This window comes from Suncus etruscus, chromosome 12 (genome assembly GCF_024139225.1).
Source record: "Suncus etruscus isolate mSunEtr1 chromosome 12, mSunEtr1.pri.cur, whole genome shotgun sequence".
Lineage (NCBI taxonomy): Eukaryota > Metazoa > Chordata > Mammalia > Eulipotyphla > Soricidae > Suncus > Suncus etruscus.
Window position 1 is genome coordinate 24,567,297 of NC_064859.1, and position 12,487 is coordinate 24,579,783.

A 12,487-nucleotide genomic window follows, 5' to 3' on the forward strand; every position below is an offset into this window, starting at 1 on the left:
TTTAAAAAAATACGGTTTAACATAAAAAAACCTGTAACAGCTGGAGAGATAACATGGAGGTAGGACGGTGGTTCGAATCCCTTCCCTTATGGTCCCCTGAGCCGGCCAGGAGCAATTTCTGAGTGTAGAGCCAGGAATAGCGCTGATGGGTGTGACCCCAAAAAACTGAAGGAAAAAAAAAAGCTTTAACAGTTCAAATTTAAAAAACAACAGCATTGAGGGGCCAGAGTGGTGGCACTGGCCGTAAGGCGTCTGTCTGCCTTGCGTGCACCAGTCTAGGACGGACGGAAGTTCAATTTCCCCGGTTTCCCATATGGTCCCCCAAGTCAGGAGCGATTTCTGAGCACATAGCCAGGAGTAACCCCTGACCGTCACCAGGCATGGCCCAAAAAACAAAAACAAGAAAAAAAACCGGTATTGAGTGTTATTTCTCAGATAGCAACTTATGTGTCATTACTGTTAATAATAGTAATATCTTTTGCTATTTTGTTAAACTAATCTTGCTTGCTTTTGTTATTGGTATATATCTTAGGACTTTTATAAAAAGCTCACAAAGCAGCATTCATCTTAAAAGAATTTTTTGCCTTTTTTTTTTTTTTTTTTGGTGGTTTTTGGGTCACACCCAACAGTGCTCAGGGGAAACTCCTGGCTCAATGCTCTGAAATTGCTCCTGGCAGGCACAGGGTACCATATGGGATGCCGGATTTGAACTGATGTCCTTCAGCATGAAAGGCAAACACCTTACTTCCATGCTATCTCTCCGGCCCCGAGAATTTTTAATATTGTGAAAAGCATGCTATTTAATTTTTTGAGAGGGCCCCACCCCGGTGATATTCAGGGCTGTTACTCCTGGCTCTGCACTCAGAACTTTCTCCTGGCTGTGCTTGAGAATCGAATCCAGGTTGGCCACAAATTAACTTCAGGCAAGCACCCTACCCACTGTACTGTCTATCCATGCCCAGTATGCCATTTTAGCAGTAAGAGATTTAGTAAGAAATTTAGAGCTGGAGCAATAACACAGCAGTAGGACATTTGCCTTGCACACGTCTGCCCCAGGACTGACTTGGGTTCGATCCCAGGAGTGATTTCTAGCATATAACCAGGAGTAATCCCTAAGCGTTACCAGGTGTGGCCCAAAAACCTCGCGAGCGAGTGAGCTAGGGGAGGGGGGGAGGGGGGTTGAGAGAGAGAGAGAGAGAAATAAATTTTTAAAAGGTTTATTTATTTGAAAGGTTGCTTTATTGTTGTTCCTTCAGGAAAGGAAGTAAAAAGGAAAAAAAAGAAAAGGTAGTTTTGTTTTAGTTTGAAAAGACCAACAATGGAATGAAGAATGTGAGGACACCAGAAAGTAAATGGCAATTATTGGTGATGAATTTTCATTTGAAGAGTTATAGAACATTTGATGAAAAAACTAAAATGTAGAGGCCAGAGAGATAGCACAACAGTAGGGCATATTTGCCTTGCCATGTGGTCAACCTGGGAGGAACCCAGTTCAATTCCCAGCATCCTATATGGTACCCCAGCCTGAGGGGTGATTTCTGAGTGCAGAGCCAGGAGTGACCTCTGAGCACTGTTGGGTATAGCCAAAAAATTAATCAGTTGATTGATCAATAAATAAAGTTTAAAAAAAGAAAATTAAAATCTATAGTTTTGGACTACGCCCAGCAGTGCTGGGTTGCTCCTTGCGTTCAGAAGTCATTCCTGGCAGGATCAGGGGCTTCTCTGGGTTGGCTGTGTACAAGACAAATTCCCACCCTGCTGTGTTACACTCTAGCCCCAGCAAATTAACAAATTATGGTGATAAAGGAAAGACAAAAGTAGGAGACCAACTTTCCTATTGTTTTTTTTTTTTTTTTTTTAATGTTTTGGGCTACTCTTGGTGGTTCCAGGGATTGAATTTAACCTTCCCAAATGCGAAGCATGCGCTCAACCCATCGAGCCATTTATCAGGCCCTAAGAGGTCAGCTTTATTATTGTTGTTATTGTTACTTTTGAGTTTGTGGCCACATTGGCAGTGCTTGGAGACTAGTCCCCATTCTGTGTTCTGGTTTGACACTCAGCAGTACCCTGGAGACCATTTTATTCTGGTACTTGAAACTAGACTTTGCGTGCAACACTTAAACTTGGACCTCTTTGCTATCTCTCCAGTTTAAGAAGCCAACTTTATTTTTGTTTTGTTTTGTTTAGGTTTTGGGGCCACACCCAGTGGTTCTCAGGGGTTACTCCTGGCTCTGTGCTCAGGAATCACTCCTGGTGGGCTACAGGGGCCATATGGGATGATGGGGATCAAACCCAGTTGGCTGTGTGCAAAGCAAAATGCGCTACTCGTTGTATTATCACCTAAGTTGGCCTAAGAAGCCAACATTTTTTTTTTTTAAGAAGCCAACTTTTGGGGCCGGGCGGTGGCTCTAGAGGTAAGGTGCCTGCCTTGCCTGCGCTAGCCTTGGATGGACCGCGGTTCGATCCCCCGGTTTCCCATATGGTCCCCCAAGCCAGGAGCGACTTCTGAGCGGATAGCCAGGAGTAACTCCTGAGCGTTACCCGGTGTGGCCCAAAAAAAACAAAAAAAAAAAGAAGCCAACTTTTAAATGTAGTTGATGGGTGCGAGAGAACTCAATGGACTCCAAGTGTATGCATTACATGTGGGAGGTCCAGTTTCAATCTGTTACCACATGGTTCTATGGACATGACTCCTAAGCATTGTAAAGTGTGACCCAGAAACCAAAAATTAGGTAAAAATAGTTAAAAGATAATGCATAGGAGCCCTAAAGATTGCTCAACAGGCTGGAATGCATGTTTTGCATGAAGGAAACCGAGGCTTAGTTCTTGATACCACATGGTTCCCCAAGAACTGCTAGGGTAGTGAGCACTGTGTGATGTGACCCCAAATGAAAGCAAATTAAATTCGTTTCTTAAGTTTAGGGTAATCTGACATAATTGAAATAGAAGTGAGTCAATTATTAAATTCTTATGTACCATAAAGATGATTTAATTAGAGATTTGTTTTGGGGCCACACCTGGTGATGTTCAGGGCTTATTCCTGGCTCTTCTGTTAAGAATTACTCCTGGTGGTGCTCAGGGGACCATATGGGATGCTGTGAATCGATTCTAGGGGGTCCTGGATTGGCAAAGTACCCTATTTATATATTACTGCTCTGACCCCAAATTGAGAAATTTTTATTAAAATTATTTTAAAAAATTATAGGATAATAGAGATAGTAGGGGTGAAAGCACTTGCTTTGCATGTGTCTGGTAAACCCCATTTTAATCTTCTCCCCCTGACCCCCTAGTACTGCTGGGAGTAATCCCTAGGCACTACTAAGTGTGACCCCCCCCAGCTCCCTCCCCCAAGGAAAAAAATCACTTTTAAACTGATGAAAGTATGATTCAGTATAAAACTATAACTATATTGCATGGTTGACTTGGGTTTTTGTTATGAAAGTGCCTGTTTTGTTCATGTGTCCTGAGAAAGCAAGCATTGTGACATACCTTGCTAACTTAAAGCAGATTGCCTGTGAAGCACAACTTGAGTCCAATTTTTTTGAGGTATGGAGTTTAGCTATCATGGCTGGGTTTTTTACTCAATCTCAAATAATAGGGCTCTGGTTATTTTGCAGAGTGTCTCTGAAGAATGGACAGAATTGCCCTGGCTAACCACAAGCTACAGTTCACAGTGGATAAATGTTGGCGTGCTTTTTTACTTTCTGACTTTTTAAAATTTTGCTTTTATATCTTTTAGTTTCGAATCACTCTTACATGGCTACTATTTTAAAATTCAGTATAAAATCTTTTCCTATGTCTATAGTTTCAAACTAAAGTGTGTGTCTAGTATTTTTCATCATTGATTTAGCTTTTCTGAAAATGTCAATTACTCAGAATTTACCCAAAATTTAATGGGGGTTTAAATTGATCTCAGAATTTAATTAATTTAGGGACTATGCAACTTTTTCTTTAGTTTTCTGTTTCAATGTTTAATGATTAGGTAATTCTCTGGTCCCAAAGAGCAAATTATAAAATGCATGGTTAAAGAAAGTTACCTGGGCCGGGCGGTGGCGCTAAAGGTAAGGTGCCTGCTTTGCCTGCGCTAGCCTTGGACGGACCGCGGTTCGATCCCCCGGTGTCCCATATGGTCCCCCGAGCCAGGAGCAACTTCTGAGCGCATAGCCAGGAGTAACCCCTGAGCGTTACCGGGTGTGGCCCAAAAAACCAAAAAAAAAAAAAAAAAAAAAAAAAAGAAAGTTACCTAATGTGCTTAAATTTATTAAGCTGCTTTCACCATGCTTAATATTAGAAAGTTTAAAACTCTTTTTAAGGGCCCGGAGAGATAGCACAGCGGCGTTTGTCTTGCAAGCAGCCGATTCAGGACCAAAGGTGGTTGGTTCAAATCTCGGTGTCCCATACGGTCCCCCGTGCTTGCCAGGAGTAACCCCTGAGCACCACCGGGAGTGGCCCAAAAACCAAAAAAAAAAAAAAAAAAAAAACTTTTTAAGCAGGAGACAGTTTGTGCAGTATATGCATATGTATGTAATGAAGTTACTGATTTGCATGTTTGAACAATTAAGCTTCATTTGCTAATACCTAGTAAAACTTGTAGACTAAAGGGATAATTTGTACTAAAGGTTTATTGTAATGACACTGAAATGTAAAATGAATTGTTACGAAGTTCTCACTTGATTTCTGGAGGAAAGTTTGTCAAACTAAACATCTGGTTATTTCTGATTTCAGAGATGCCCGTGTGGTAAAAGACATGGCAACAGGAAAGTCTAAGGGATATGGCTTTGTCTCCTTTTTCAACAAATGGGTGAGCGCAATAAAAAAGAAAAAAATGCATGCGCAGCACTTTCGAGGATATAATGCTCATTTTGTTCTAATACGGATTTGGGTTTATTTGGTTTGGGGGTCATACTTAGCTATGTTCAGGCTTACTTCTAACTGCACTTGGGTTTCTCCTGGCAGTGTTCATAGCCCTTGCGGGTGCCAGGAATTGAATCCAAGTTAACCACATGCAAGGCAAGTGCCTTATCTGCAACACTGTCTGGCTCCTAATCTTTTCTATCATCTACTCTTTATTTCATTGATATTTAGTCTCTAGAGCACTGTTTTCCACAGTTGGAATGCTTTCCCTCTGTGGACGGCCAACTAGAGTGAAGATTGTAGTAACTTCAGGTGCATGGCTATGGAGTTTGCTGTGTGTTCATTTAAAATGGTAGATTTCATGGGGCTGGCGTGGTGGTGCAAGCAGTTAGGCGTCTGCCTTGGATGGCGTCTAGCCTAGAATGGACCACAGTTTGATCCCCTGGCATCCCATATGGTCCCCCAAGTCAGGAGCGATTTCTGAGTGCATAGAGGGAGTAATCCCTGAGTGTCACAGGTGTGGCCCATAAACAAAAAACAAACAAACAAAAGAATAAATTAAGAGGGGGCCTGAGAAATAGCACAGCAGTAAGGCATTTGCCTTGCATGCGGCCAATCTAGGACAAACCCAGGTTTGATCCCTGACATCCCATATGGTCCCCAGGCCTGCCAAGGGCTATTTCTGAGCACAGAGCCAGGAGTAGCCCCTGAGTGACACTGGCTGTGGCCCAACCCCTCCCCCAAAGAATAAATTAAGAAAGTAAATATGGAAAATCTCATACTCCTTATTTTATGTTCTTATAATTTAAAATTATCTATTAAGGGGTCAAGGAGATAACTCAGGATTGGCGTTCATGGTTTGTATGTAGGAGTTTCAGATTTGAGTCTCAGCATCACAGGACCCTCTTACCACTATAAGAATCATGCCCCCCACCCCCTATAGCTAGTAAAATTCTGTCATTTAACAATCATTTATTGAACACCGACCGATTTTGATTTGTCTGGGGACTAGATGCAGTAATATTCTGTGGCTACTCCATTGCTCAGGGGTTCCTCCTGGTGATGCAATGTCAGAAATTGAATCTGCATGCAAAGCATGTATTCCAACGCTTTGAACTCTTCCCCGACCCTGAACATGTCTCTGTGTTTGTGCAATAGCTAGTGGTGCTCAGAGCTTGCTTTTGGATCATTCCTGATATTGTTCAGAGGGCCATAAGCAGCAGTAAGAATTGAACAGGGGCCGGTTGTGTGTGCTTGGCAAGCACCAGAGCTATATATATCTCGGGTACACCGAATATCAGTTTTTATGAAAGCATGTTATAAGTAGTTGAATTTTGCTTGTAAAAGAAAAGATTGTGCAGGTTTTCAAGCAAGAGGTAAAAGAAAAATAAAAGAAGAAAATGCTGATAATTTAGTGTAACAGCTAAACATCTTTGACATGTTTTCTGTTGAGGTTTTTAATTTTTTTTTTTTTTTTGGTTTTTGGTTTTTGGGTCACCCCGGGCGGCAGCCCTCAGAGGTTACTCCTGGCTCAATGCTCAGAAATAGAAATCGCTCCTGGCAGGCTCAGGGGACCATATGGGATGCTGGGATTCGAATCACCGACCTTCTGCATGAAAGGCAAATGCCTTACCTCCATGCTATCTCTCCGGCCCCAATCTTCTGTTGAGTTTTAACACTGCTAATTTGTGGAGGGTGAGATGATACACTCAGCTGTGCTGTGTTCCTGGCTCTGTGTTCAGGGATAACATCTGGCAGGTATCAGAGAATCATACTGTGATCCCAAGGACTGAGCCTAAGTTGACCACTTGTAAGACAAGTGCCTTACCCACTGTACTATCTCTCCAGTCCCATCTGCCTTTATTTTTATTTTTAAATAAGAGAATACTCTTAAACACTGGTTATTGATAGATTTTCATAGTATGTTAGTTGAATACTCGCTTAAAAAAGGAAGGAGGCCTACATTTTGTTTTGTGTGTCACATGTGTTTGTGTTCTTTCCTCTGCATGGAAAAATGTGAAATTTGCTGCAAGAGTTCCTGTTTGGGTGTAGAACATTTAGAAGATGATGGACAGGGTGGAAAGCTTTTCACTATAGAGTAGTTTTTTGTTTGGACCGTGTAAATATATATTTTTTGGAGGGTCTACACCCGGTGGTGCTCAGGGGTTACCCTATCACTGCCAGCTTTAATTTATATTATTCCCATATCCTTTGCCTCTCTTCCTATATTGTATGAGTTAAGCAAACCCCCTTTCTGGTACTCTGACATTCGATGTTGCTAGAGAAAAGCTGAGTCAACTGGTTTTGCTTCTCTAATTTTACGGTTCCAGCATTGAATGAGTACCTAGTATTGACTTTTGCTGTCTTGTTTTCTAGTAAGTTGGATTTTTTTGTTTTGTTTTGTTTTAGGTTTTTGTTGTTGTTGTTGTTTGATTTTTTTTTTTTTTTTTTTTTTTTTAGGTTTTGGGTTTTGGTGGGACCGCAGCTGGTGGTGGTGCTCAGGGGTTATTCCTGGCTCTGTCTGTATTTAGGGGTCATTCCTGGCAGTGCCCTGAGAGGGGGACCATATGGGATTGAACCCAGGTCAGTTGCTTGAAAGGCAAATGCTCTACCCACTCTGCTGTTGCTATGGCCCCTAAGTTGGATTTTTTAGTTTTTGGCTATCTCATGTCCTCAGATATTTCTTACTTTTCTCACATTGTTGGCCTGAGCTGACAACTTTATGATACACTGAGAAAAAGGTTTTTTTTGTTTTGTTTTTTGGGTCACACCTGGTGGTGCTCAGGGGTTACTCCTGGCTTTGCGCTCAGAAGTTGCACCTGGCAGGCTCAGGGGATCATATGGGATGCTGGGATTCAAACCTCGGGGCCCTCCTTATGTTGGCTGAGTGCAGAGCAAATGCCTTACCACTGTACTATCACTCCGGCCCCTTAGAAAAAGATTATCTTACAAAAATTCCTTCAGCTTTCAACTATCAATGCTATATAAAATTCAGTTTTCTCTATGAACAGTCATTGTTCTCTTACTTATACATCATCTTCCATCTAATACTAAGCAAATATTGATTTTGTTTCTAGATTTGCCTGTTTCACACCTTTCCCTGTTTTTGTTTTTGGGACACACCCTATGGTGCTTGGGGTTACTCCTGGTTCTGCACTCAGAAGTTACTCCTGGCAGGCTTAGGGGACCATATGGGATGCCAGGGATCAAACCCAGGAGCTGCATGCAGAGCAAATGCACTACCACTGTGCTATTACTTCATCCCCAAAACACCTTTTTCTTTTAATAAAATTATACGTGCTATACTTGTTCTGATTTTTTATGTCCTCTCATCAGTTTTTCTCCACTGGATTACTCCCTTCAACCTAAAAATATATTCCTGTTGTTTTCCCCCCCCCTTTCCTTTTGTTGCTACTTTAATCTGCCATTGGTCACACATACTGGATTACAAAGTTTACATGCTTGTTGTACAAAGATACAAAAGTATAGAGGATTAACTCACATAGGCAAGGTAGGAGCTCTGCCACTGAGCCATATCCCAGACCTTTAGAATCTAGTAAAACCACCCTTGATTTGTTTCTACTTGAATCGAACATCTCAAAAGAGTCGTTTACATGTGCTTCTTTTTTTAATCACCCATCTTTAGCTTTCAGAAGTCACATTCTCCATAAAATGGCTTTTCTCATTTTGGTGTGCTGGGATTCAAACAAGTTGTACTTGTTTTGTAGGGCTGCTGTACATTGATACCCATGTTTGTATTTCTTGTCGCAACCTTTTGTTTCCTCGGTACCATTTCCTACAGTTTGTGGTTACTTGATACGTCTAATATAAATGGATGCTCCTTGGTAGTAAAGGCGTGCCTGCCTCATTCACTAGTGTGTGCCTAGCCCTTAGCCTGCTACATTAGAGCATCATCATAGCGTTTTGTTTTTACCTATTGGATGAATGAGAACTCATACTTGCATTAAATTCATTAAAGGGCTAGAGAGATATATAGTGGGTAGGTTGCTTGCTTTGCATGAAGCCTACCCAAGTTCAGTACCTGGCATCTCTGATCCCTTTAAGCCACCAGGAGTGATTGCTGAGTGCAGATACAGGATTAACCCCTGAGCATTGTCAGATGTGATTCCCCCCCCCCCCCCCAAAAAAAAAGCAGGCTTGTTGGATTATATTAAGATTTTCATTCCTAATAATTAAGTTATTACATTCTATGTTACCTAATAACTCTTGCACTGCATTAAGTTTTCAAATGATTGACATTCCCAGAGTCTTAGATTTAAATTAAAGATAGTTTAGGGGCTGGAGAGATAGCATGGAGGTAAGGCATTTGCCTTGTATGCAGAAGATCGGTGGTTTGAATCCCGGCATTCCGTATGGTCCCCCGAGCCTGCCAGGAGCGATTTCTGAGCATCGAGCCAGGAATAACCCCTGAGCACTGCCAGGTGTGACCCAAAACCAAAAAAAAAAAAAAAAAAGATAGTTTAGAGAAGCTGTCATACAGTAGGGCTGGAAAGATACAGTGGGTAGGGCACTTGCCTTTCATGTGGCCAATTCAGGTTTGATCCCCAGCACTCCATAGGTCCCTTGATCCCTCCAGGAGTGATTTCTGAGAAGTAAAACTTGAGCATGTCATTTGTGGCTAAAAAAAGAAGAGAAGAAAGAAAAGAAACTTGTATATTGCATATTTTAAAGCCTTTTAATTAAAAATATTTTTGAGTATTACTCTGTTGCCAATGATAGTTTAACGTCAATTAATAATATCATTTGTTTTGTATGGAACAGGATGCTGAAAACGCCATTCAACAGATGGGTGGCCAGTGGCTTGGTGGAAGACAAATCAGAACTAATTGGGCAACCCGAAAGCCTCCAGCTCCAAAGAGTACATATGAGTGTAGGTGTAATGGAGAAGAAAAGGAAATGTGGAATTTTGGAGGAAAATACACTAGCTTTTAAATGTTAGAGCTCTTCCCGGAGACTTGTTGCAGAAATAGATGAGAAGCAAACCAAGACTACTGTTCAAAAATGTACTTAGTTTTCATTTTTGTAATTATAAATAATATATTTTCTCTAAATGTCAAGTCTCCTATTAAATAGAAAATACTGAATAATTTTCTAGATATTCTTGGGGGAAATTAAATTTCAAATGTAATGTTTTCTCTAAGCATATTGGTTAAGGTGATTGTTGCCATTATGTAATATAATTAATTCTGCTTTTTCCTTTTAGAATATTTTTCATAATGAATTAAATCTATACTTTACCTCCCCAGCAAACACTAAACAGTTATCCTACGATGAGGTTGTTAATCAGTCGAGTCCAAGCAACTGCACTGTGTACTGCGGAGGAGTCACTTCCGGGCTAACAGGTACGGAAGCTCCACTGGGTGGCATCACAAACTTAGTTGTTAAGTTGAAAAGCTTAGTATTGGGGCCAGAGTGATAGCATGGCAGTAGGGTGCTTGCCTTGCATGCATCTAACTGGGACAGACCCCGGTTTTGATTCCCAGCATCCCAAATGGTCCCCTATGTCTGCCAGGAGCAATTTCTGAGCTCAGAGCCAGGGTAACACTTGAGCGCCACCAGGTATGACCCAAGCTACCCCCACCCCCAAAAAAGCTTAGTATTTGAAGGAACTTGTGTGATATAGGCTTTTCTAATTTGTTTTTGTTTATTGTCCAACAGAACAACTAATGCGGCAGACTTTTTCACCATTTGGACAAATAATGGAAATTCGAGTCTTCCCAGATAAAGGATATTCATTTGTTCGGTAAGCTGTTATTTCTTTTTATTTCTTGTTTTTTTTTTGGCCACACCCAGTGACACTCAGAGGTTATTTCTGGCTATGCGCTCAGAAATCACTCCTGCTTGGGGGACCATATGGGACGCGGGGGGGATCGAACCAAGGTCTGTCCTAGGCTAGCACGGGCAAGGCCTTACCGCTTGCGGCACTGCTCCAGCCCCAAAAAACAGCCTGCCCCATCCACCCAAGTCAGGGTTTTGATTTTGGTTTTTGAGCCACACCTGGTGGCACTCAGGTACTTTTGGCTCAGTACTCATGAATTACTCTTAGCAGGCTCCAGGGACCATATGGGATGACAGGGATAGAATCTGGTTTGACTGTGTGCAAAGCAAACACCCTAACCTCTCTGTACTATCACTTCAGTTGGCCACCCAGGTCAGTTTCGAACATAGGATAACCGAGTAATTTTCTTTACACTTCACCTTGGTTGTAGCTCCACAGGCTGAGCACATGCTTTGCTTGTATGCTTTGCCAGGTGTGATGTTTGTCACTGAATGTGCCCCAGACACTGCTGTGAATGACTATCAGGCACAAAGGTGGGAGCAGTCTTTAGCACCACTGGGTGTAGTCTACAAAACAAGCAAAAGTGTTTGGAAACAGAAATCCAGGGGCTGGTGCGATATAGCGCAGCAGGTAGGGTGTTTTTGCCTTAACATGCGGCTGACTTGGGTTTGATCCCCGGTATAACATATGGTTCCTTAAGTACTGCCAGGAGTGACCCCTGAGCACCTCCTGATGTGGTTTCCCCCACCAAAAAATAACTAGAAATCCTTTGGCATGTAACATATTTACAATTGTTTAATAATCCCTTACAACCCAAGGTAAAGCATCCCCTATGGGACCGCAGAGATAGCGCAGCGGTGGAGTGTTTGCCTTGCAAGCAACCTACCCAGGACCAAAGGTGGTTTTGAATCCTGGCGTCCTATATGGTCCTCCATGCATGTCAGGAGCGATTTCTGAGCAGATAGCCAGGAGTAACCCCTGAGTGCTGCTGGGTGTGACTCAAAAACCAAAAAAATAAATAAAAAGCATCCCCTATAACAAAAAGATTCTCTCAGGCCAGACCAGGTAGGGTGCTTGCCTTGCATGTAGCCAACCTGGGTTTGATTCCCAGCACACCATATCTCCTACCAGGAATGATTCCTGAATATAGTGCCAGGATTAAGCCCTGAGCACTATCAGGTGTGGCCCCAAAATAAGTCTTCTCTATAACTACACAATCTTTGCAGAAGAGCAAAGAAAATATACCATTTTGTTTTATATGGACTGCTTGTTTTATTTCACTCAACTTTAAAACATGTTTATTCATAAGTAGTTTAAATCATTTATATTGATGATTCTTAACATTTTCAATAGGTTTAATTCCCATGAAAGTGCAGCACATGCAATTGTTTCTGTTAATGGAACTACCATTGAAGGGCATGTTGTGAAGTGCTATTGGGGCAAAGAAACGCTTGATATGATAAATCCTGTGCAACAGGTAAGAAGGATCTTGATTTTGCAAAATAATTGCTGGGCTCATAATAAAGTTATGTTAAAGTAAAATGTTGATAATCCTTGTTAATAAGTTTGTAGCTAAAATTATAGTATATAAGGGCTTTTCCTACATGTATTATAGTTCCAGAGTGGTGGTTCATGGATTGCAGTGGTGACATGATGAATGTGACTGCCTCAGTTGACTCATGCTCCCACAGTGGATATTAAAATGCTCCGACAAACCTAACAGGGTATTAAATTTTTTTAAATATTTGGTAGATTTATTCACATACTATTTGGAGAATTCACAAGCATGCTTGGTTCAATTGAAATAAACATATAAACTCTAAAAATATAGAT

The 12,487-nt window shown here is 41.5% G+C and overlaps 1 protein-coding gene across 5 annotated transcripts in view; it reads left to right on the forward strand.

Moving 5' to 3' along the window:
• The window catches only part of TIA1 (TIA1 cytotoxic granule associated RNA binding protein), a 41,232-nt gene that overhangs the window by 20,428 nt on the left and 8,317 nt on the right, over positions 1 to 12,487 (forward strand). For 4 of the 5 annotated variants that reach the window (XM_049785072.1, XM_049785075.1, XM_049785071.1 and 1 more), the window contains 5 exons: positions 4,726 to 4,801; positions 9,637 to 9,745; positions 10,122 to 10,217; positions 10,534 to 10,618; positions 12,008 to 12,131. In XM_049785072.1, coding sequence (XP_049641029.1) covers positions 4,726 to 4,801; positions 9,637 to 9,745; positions 10,122 to 10,217; positions 10,534 to 10,618; positions 12,008 to 12,131 — 490 coding nt within the window. Of the gene's footprint in view, positions 1 to 4,725; positions 4,802 to 9,636; positions 9,879 to 10,121; positions 10,218 to 10,533; positions 10,619 to 12,007; positions 12,132 to 12,487 lie in introns of those variants that run through there. The other variant, XR_007500883.1, reaches the window with a different exon arrangement.